This window comes from Tribolium castaneum, chromosome 2 (assembly GCF_031307605.1).
Source record: "Tribolium castaneum strain GA2 chromosome 2, icTriCast1.1, whole genome shotgun sequence".
NCBI classification, from domain to species: Eukaryota; Metazoa; Arthropoda; class Insecta; order Coleoptera; family Tenebrionidae; genus Tribolium; species Tribolium castaneum.
In genome coordinates this window covers 24,484,070-24,492,844 of record NC_087395.1, presented here as the reverse complement: position 1 = coordinate 24,492,844, position 8,775 = coordinate 24,484,070, and the positions used below count along the sequence as shown (strand labels likewise).

Sequence of the window (8,775 nt, the reverse complement as noted above, 5' to 3'; positions counted from 1 at the left end):
TACTATATAATTATTTGTAAATTACTGAAATTTCTCGAGAATTACTAAAATCCTTTCTAAAATCATTTAGATTACTTAGAATAAAAGTTACGTTAATTTTTTTTTGAACTATCGGAAATAATTGGAATTGGAGGAATTATTTCGAAATTATCCTGAACTTATAGTAGGAATTATTAAACTTTCTGAAATATTAGTGATTTTTTTTAATTACGTAGGTACTGGAATTTTCGTAATTTTTTTTGAAAATGTAATTATAATTGTAAGTATACATTTTTTAATTTAACGGCCCCTCAGCAGCGAATATTAAAAACTCAATAAAAATAAAAAATTGGAACTTAATCTATCATAGAAAAATAAATAAGTGTTTTATTTTCAGCTGAAAATAAAAAAACTGTTCGAGTTTTCCCGAGGTCTCGACTGTCTTTTAGAAAATATAAATCTAACAACAAATTCATTAAGACACAACAGAAACTCTTAACTTATGTAATACCAGACATTTTTTTATTTCTAAATGTCTAAATGCCTCACAAATACGTAAAAAGAGAAACCTTACCAACACGAATTTTAAATGTTTGAAAAATATATTTTGAATTATTTCTTATTTATCACCTTTTCAACCAATAATAGATGAGTCAATTACATACAAGGTGACCCATTGAAAACAGTCCACTCCAGTTTTTTATGTTTGGACTCGATTGTCTACAGTTTTTACTATATCCAGAAGGTTCTCAAAGACTAAAAATTTCATAGCCCTTTCAAACATGTATTTAATTAATTAATAAATAAATCGTAATTTTTAAAACATCAAATAAAAAATTTCCACTTATTGTGAAAAGGTTTTAGAACATTTTAAGATGATCATAATTAGCCCCTTTTCCATAAAAAAATAAACTACAGGCTGTCTTTGCGTTTTTGAGTAAAATAAACCCAAACATTAAAAACTCGGGTGGATTGTTTTGAATCGGTCACCCTGTATGATAGATATTAGGTACTTTACGAAGGTAAAGGGTGAACACTTGTGCATATTTTTCCCAAAAAAACTATTACTTTTCCCAAATATCAGAAAAATAAGATTTATTAGAAAGTGATTTGGGCAAGACCGCAACCGCAGTGCGCGATTTGAGGAGATTCCTGTGGTCTTCGGCGGCTAATTAAAGGGGTGCCCATATCTCATGTATAATTTTTGCTTTTTGCTAGTAAACCCAATTATGTGAATTGATTGCCGATAACGCTTCCCCCATCCAACTCAACTCCGATGAGATTTTAATTCGGCAAACAATATGAAGCTCGCAACCGCCCCTCACATATCCATCGCATCGGCGAACAAAGCTTGGAAATATTCAGTTAGCGTTCAGTATATATTTTCCGGTGTAGCAATATTAGATTACATTTTAATCAGCAGCAGTTCGGTCGGTACAGTAGGGGGCCGGGTTACCGGCCATTACTCAAACTTGACGTTAAATGGCTAATCCAATTGTTACCCCAACGATATGTGGTTATCGCCCGATCTGTGTGAAGTGCGCCTGCCGCCCGCCCGCTGTTCCATTTCAAATCATTGCATTTTGATATTTTAATTCGGCCGCTCCCGGACGCCACCCTACATATTTGAAACGGTTATAATTGGCACGCTTGCCTAATGAAATTTTCATCATTCCGGCCCTGTCGCGAACCGTGTTGCTTCAATTGGTAATGGGAGCGAGCATTACGCATTCATTACTATTATTTACCGGGAGAGACACACTGGATTGAGTTGTGCATGTCGAAAATTATGATATGACTTTGGGACGCGGCTGAAGAAAAATTACAGGTGGGACACACCGGAAATGCGTCTAGACGGAATGACGGGGGAAAACGGCACATTCGCAATTTTCTAACGTTCTAACGCACACGGACCGCCCCACGATAATAAAAAAATCAAAATTACACTCGTATTAGCGACCACCCCTTGCGCTTTTATAGCACAACACGAAGCTATTTGAAGAATATACCTTTTCCTGATACCAAGCTTATTCCTTTCAAAATTTATAATCCAGGAATCATTCTACGGTCAGTGAAGGCGTAATTTTACGTAAATTTCGACAAAAAAAAAAATAGCAAAATTGCTTGGTATTCTAAAAACTTCTAGAAGCCCATTTTTCAGATCTTTTGCACCCAAAAAAATTCTAAGAGCATTTTACATTTTTCATCGGTGACTGCATAAGTGTGAAAAAATCGTCGCTTTTACCTTCTTTGTGACTTTCAGCACGTTTTTGACCGAAATTGGACATAATTTCTCCAAAAATCACCAAATTTGTGTATTTTCTGGTCAAAAATAGTGAACGTGTGCAAATTCTACTGGATTCGCGGTGGCCATGATTTTTATTAACAATGTTTTTCGGGACTTGACTAAACAAACTCAATTGATTTTTAATTTTTAGAGATAAATTAAATATTTTCGTTTATTTTTTTTTTTATAATTTAAGAAGTAAATCATCTGAGGATTCAATTAAAGTTTGAAGTTATGTTTCACCTTTACGTTCATCTCTTTTTCTCTCAAAACAAAAGGTATTTTCCCTTTATTAAGATGTGCTCTTACGTTTGCAATTTGGCGCCTTTACGTACTTTAACCTTTTGCCGCATTATTTTCTTATTTCTGTCAGTTTTATGCTCCGTTTTACGTTTATACGTCTATGTGTCTCTCAATCTCTTATTTTTGTTTACGTGTTGTTTCACTTACCTTTTCTACACTTTTTTTCATAGAAAAATTGTTACCCTGATCCGGGTTCGAACCCCGACCTCCCCCGTCGTAAGTGGCGCTTATACCACTGGGCCACCGGGGCCCCAAGTACTGACCGGCTTTTGCAGATATTTTAACACAATTTTTTTTAAATAAATCAACATTACAAACTATATAATTGCAATAATTCACCTAAAACGCAAATACATTCAGTTCAAAAGTCGGCGAATTAGCTCGAGAAAACATTTTCTTCCACTTTTTTTCAATTCAATTCTCTAATTTTTCACCAGATTTCATCAAAAGATACCAGGTGTTGATTCTATTATTTTAAAATTGTTTTTACCTTTTTTGTGACTTTCAGCACGTTTTTGACCGAAAATAGACATAATTTCTCCAAAAATCACCAAATTTGTGTATTTTCTAGTCAAAAATAGTGAACGTGTGCAAATTCTACCGGATTCGCGGTGGCCATGATTTTTATTAACAATGTTTTTCGGGACTTTACTAAACAAACTTAATTGACTTTAAATTTTTAGAGATAAATTAAATATTTTCGTTTAATTTTTTTTATAATTTAAGACGTAAATCATCTGAAGATTCAACTAAAGTTTGAAGATATGTTTCACCTTTACGTTCATCTCTTTTTCTCTCAAAACAGAAGTATTTTCCCTTTATTAGTATTTGCTCTTACGTTTACAATTTGGCGCCTTTACGTACTTTAACCTATTGCCGCATTATATTCTTATTTCTGTCAGTTTTATGTTTATACGTCTATGTGTCTGTCAATCTCTTATTTTTGCTTACGAGTTGTTTCACTTACCTTTTCTACACTTTTTTTTCATAGAAAAATTGTTACCCTAATCCGGGTTCGAACCCCGACCTCCCCCGTCGTAAGTGGCGCTTATACCACTGAGCCACCAGGGCCCCAAGTATTAACCGGCTTTTGCAGATATTTTAACACAATTTTTTTAAATAAATCAACATTACAAACTGTATAATTGCAATAATTCACTTAAAACGCAAATACATTCAGTTCAAATGTCGGCGAATTAGCTCGAGAAAACATTTTCTTCCACTTTTTTTCAATTCAATTCTCTAATTTTTCACCAGATTTCATCAAAAGATACCAGGTGTTTAAGTTGATTCTACAATTTTAAAATTGTTTTTAACTTTTTTGTGACTTTCAGCACGTTTTTGACCGAAAATGGACATAATTTCTCCAAAAATCACCAAATTTGTGTATTTTCTAGTGAAAAATAGTGGACGTGCGCAAATCCTACCGGATTCGCAGTGGCCATGATTTTTATTAATAATGTTTTTCGGGACTTTACTAAACAAACTCAATTGACTTTAAATTTTTAGAGATAAATTAAATATTTTCGTTTAATTTTTTTATAATGTAAGAAAAAAGTTATCTAAGGATTCAACGCTAAAGTTTGAAGTTATGTTTCCCTTTTACGTTCATCTCTTTTTCCCCCCAAAACAAAAAGTATTTTCTCTTTATTAGGATGTGCTCTTACGTTTACAATTTGGTGCCTTTACGTACTTTTACCTTTTGCCGCATTATTTTCTTATTTCTGTCAGTTTTATGCTCCGCTTTACGTTTATATGTCTATGTATTCTCTCAATCTCTTATTTTTGCTTACGTGTTGTTTCACTTACCTTTTCTACACTTTTTTTCATAGAAAAATTGTTACCCTGATCCGGGTTCGAACCCGCGACCTCCCCCGTCGTAAGTGGCGCTTATACCACTGGGCCACCAGGGCCCCAAGTACTGACCGGCTTTTGCCGATATTTTAATATAAGCTTTCTAAATAAATCAACTATACAGGGTGATCCACGAGCAATTTAATTATAATTTCGTGTTTTGGCCTAAAATCTAAAAGAATAAATAATGCACAATTGTTACTTCTTTTTAAACTTTTCAGTAAACAAAATGAAGATTTTCTGGCGTTATTTTTCAAATGGTTCCTTTTTCGTTAAAAAAATTAATGAAAAAGTACGATTTGTCAAAAAATTAAACCGATTCTCCAAATTTTCCGGTGTCTTAGTAAATAACTGTCCTGAAGAAGTTTTCGCAGGCTAATCGTGGGCCCAAATAAGGCCCCAATTCCCAATCCCTGTTGTTGACAGTGGCGGCTCAATCGTTCCATTGCAATCGTAATGTAAATCGATCGAATCGCTCGAGAGACACTTTGTAACTAAATACTCGTGGGTGTGTGGGGTCGTTGTCGACGTTTCGCACCGTCCCTGCCGTCATCAGGGATCAATTAAGCGTGTGCATCTCCAGAGACCCCGCATTCATCCCTATTACATTAACGATTCCCGTGTCCCATCTGGCCGAAATCAAAAAGTCTAGCGAGCGACAGACAGCGAACTTAATCCGGGCAGAAAAGCGTTGATCGGCGCCGTAATCGCTTGTCCACACCGATCTCCCGTCTAATAAGTCACTCGGCTTGACCGGAAAAGCTACACACACCGGAAAAATCCGGCTAACTTAATTGGAGTGCGCCGTTAAAAGCAACTCCGCTTTACAAATAAGAGCTCGGCAATGGCCCTATAAAAAAGCCAATCCGAGCGCCGATACATTTTTCAACAGCGGCCTTTTCTCTCCTCTTTTCCTCTATCTGATCTAATCTAATTAATATTAATTGCGAGCGAGGCGGATTCCGAGAAACAAAACATCATAATTACGGATATCAAGAGCGGACGGTAATAAAAACGGCAGTAAAACAACAGGGAGAACCCACCACACAATATTTCCAGAATACGACATCAGGAAGAAAACGGAATTATGCCACGGAGGAGGCACGCGATGCGAAACGCAAACACCGACCCGATAAATTAACTACAGTGAGAGGAGAAGGAACAAAGCTTTCAAAATAATTACCGAAGAATCGAATGATAAATAATAAATAATCGACTTGTTAGTCACTTTGAGATGAGGGGTAGCAGACACGAGACCTCGATCTGATAGCACGAGGACAATAACGACATAAAGAGAAGAGCACACACACATATTGTGAGTCTTTACGGGGGGCGATAATTCGATTTGCACCACACCGGGGACAGGGGCTCATAAAGACTACGCTGTTACGAACCCACCAGATTAATCCACCACAAGTGCTTTTGGAGAAAAAAATCATAAACCTCGTCACATCTCGTCCGACTTTCGAGTTTTATTGGAAAAACTACGTTTCTATCAAAGTTGCAACATGTTAGGCCAATATTTTCTGATAAATTTTCTATAGAATCTTAATTGGCGCAGTCAGTAGGAGTTTGACATGTAAAATTGGTACTTTAAAAAAAATAAAATAAAAAAGAATGTAAAAGTCCATAAATACATACTTTTTAATCAAGAAAATTTATTCATTTTGAGGGACACAATAAAAATTAAACTTTCTTTAAGACATAACTTGACTTTGCAAAAAGTGATTTTAATGCAACATCTACAATGTGTTATTAAATGGTTTTCATCTAGTCAACTTTGCATTTGGTTCACATGTAAAAAACATGTGCCGCTCTGTTCAATTGAATCTTCTGTGAATAAATAAAACCTACTACGATCCTACATTCATTTATAGACAGCTTGTAGATTTTGTACAATGTGTTATTAAATGATTCTCATCTAGTTTAGTTAACTTTAAAATTGGGTGTACATGTAAAAAAAATTGTGCCGCTCTACTCAATTGAACCCTCTGTCAATAAAATTTAGATCTGTTAGTCGTAAAATTAATTAATTTCTTTTAAAAATTCCGTTAAAATGTTACACTGTGCTAGAAAACACTTTTATTATCAGAATTATAAATAAAGAATAGTAAAATTCGATGTATAAATGCCTGTCATTAGTTCTATAAAGCGGTATTTTCTGATTTTACATGAAAAATTCACAGACGGCTAGATGAAAATCATTTTAACACACATTGTACTAAAATCCTCTTAGTCTAAGAATGATAAAAAAATGTATTCGACTAGTATTGAAAAATTACGGAAGTAGTGAACCTTGTTTACGTTTTCTAAATGACAGACGATATTTTATTTTCGTTCTTTATTAGTATTTAAAAAAATGCATACCATCGAAGAAACCATGTCTTGAATTATATTTTTGATTAATAAAATAGAGGCAGTAAATATAAACTTTAACACATCTGGCATTTTAATACCGTTTAAAAACAAATTATTTTTTTATTTTCATGTTTTTCACAGTTTTCATTTAAAAATAGCAAAAAATCAATTACAATAAAATAAATTTATAAACTTCCCGGCAAAACTAGCACTCTGAAAAATGGTCACAGTTGCCCTTACTTTAAGTAACCATAGCAACCGGGCGCATCCGTCAAACAACTCGAATAATTTTGCCAATAATAATCGAATTGCAATAATTATTTAAAAATAATTACAAAAATGCAAACCGTCAAGACGTTGCGTCGCCTACTTCCCAAAACGAAGTCAGGTAAGTGGCAAAATACCCATTTTTCAGTATACGGTGTGTTCCCAAATTAGTGCATCTCGACCAGAAAAGCTACGCGAAAAAAATCGAGTTTCCCCAAGTGACTATGAACGACCTGCCGAGTCCTGAAGGCGACTATTACACCCAAAACAACGCCCGCCAGAGCAAGTACAACATGCACTTGATGATCGGGGTTGGAAGTCTGATTGGAACCATCGCCTTTGGGGTTGCCACCGACATGTACAACCTTTTGAGCGACGTTCCGGAGCAACCCGCCGAGATCGACTGCTACAGGGAATGAAATTTGGAAATAGTGTGATTGTGGAGTGATTAAAATGATTGTTCTAAATCTATTAACCTATTCCATTAGCTGACTAATCTATTTAGCTATTTATTTATTCAGAGGATTATCGGGGCGTATAATTGGCCGGTGATATTGCGCTGATTTCGGTGAATATTAGACAATGCGATCTGGTTAAAATTCGGAGGCGCAAAAAATGGTTGCGTAACGGAAGCTTGCGGTTGAGTTTCAACACAAATCTCGCTTTTTCGCTAACGGTACGTCCAATTTATTGTCGTTAAGATGGCGTACGTGATTTTCGTTTGTTTTTGCCCGGCCGGCTAGTTTTTAGCAGTGTAGAGGGTAAATAGAGGCAATTACTCTCCCGCCTATGGGGCCACCATAAGTTCATTAGAAGTCAATCAACTGGCATGCGAATAAAGTGGACAAGCCGTCTGCGATTTCATCCCCCGATTGTCGTTTTGTTTTTTCGGAATTTTTACCTACTAATTTCTCCGTCTGACTTTTATCGCGTGACAAATTTCTGTCGCCAGTCGCACACACACAAAAAATACTTAAAACAACGACTGTCTAAGCCTGCTGTGCCGTAATCAATAGTAATAGGGAGATAGGGCGGAATACCTACGAAATTACTTGTAAATGCCCTCGATAATCTCCGAGAAACGGACTAATGTTTTTTCTTGGATGGCCGGTTATTTATTACGGGAGATATTATGAAAGTTTCATTTAATTTCTCTGAATTTTTAACGGACGCTTTCAGCTGCTTGCCTTATTTTTGTTAATTAAAAGACGACGTTTTGATTTGATTGTGCTCAACGTCAAATTAATCACATTTCTCCACTTGTAATTATTCTTTTCACATCGTAGTCACAAGCTTAATTAACAAAATCAACTCTTCCTAACGATAAATTACCGACAGTATTATTCACACCATAAATTGTTGTAGAAAATTAATTAGAAATGGAGATAACACCTAATTAACACTTTCGCGAAATTTTATCAAAAAATACATAAATTTATTAATTGCCAACTTTTATAACGCAATTAAATTTAATTAGCAAGTTTTGCGGCCCAAAATGCTAGTCCTTGAAAATCACAATTAAATTAAATCATCGAGAAGGCCAGGTCATTTCATACAAAAAAAAATGAGTTTTATAAAAATTAACACAAATCTAACATAATTTTTCCTGAATCTCCGTAAAGTAAAACGATTCACTAAAGTAGGGTAAGTGGCAGGGGATAGTTTATTAAAGCGTCATTTTAACTTTGACTGTACCATCCCTGATTACAAGTTATATAACTCTGCAA

General features: G+C 35.1%; 1 protein-coding gene across 1 annotated transcript; it reads left to right on the top strand.

Annotated features, from left to right (window-relative positions):
- The first annotated feature begins 6,998 nt into the window (after positions 1-6,998).
- On the top strand, positions 6,999-7,519 carry LOC107398699 (uncharacterized). The gene is made up of 2 exons (XM_015983804.2): positions 6,999-7,169; positions 7,220-7,519. The coding sequence occupies exons 1-2, from the start codon at positions 7,121-7,123 to the stop codon at positions 7,465-7,467; spliced, it is 297 nt and encodes a 98-aa protein (XP_015839290.1). The 5' UTR covers positions 6,999-7,120; the 3' UTR covers positions 7,468-7,519.
- Positions 7,520-8,775: the final 1,256 nt, after the last annotated feature.

What these genes read in the sequence shown, in the direction of transcription:
- LOC107398699 (XM_015983804.2), top strand. Translation starts at nt 7,121, where the DNA reads ATGCAAACCGTCAAGACGTTGCGTCGCCTACTTCCCAAAACGAAGTCA. An exon ending in ACTTCCCAAAACGAAGTCAG is followed by an intron (nt 7,170 to 7,219) that starts GTAAGTGGCAAA and finishes TTCCCAAATTAG; the next exon opens with TGCATCTCGACCAGAAAAGC.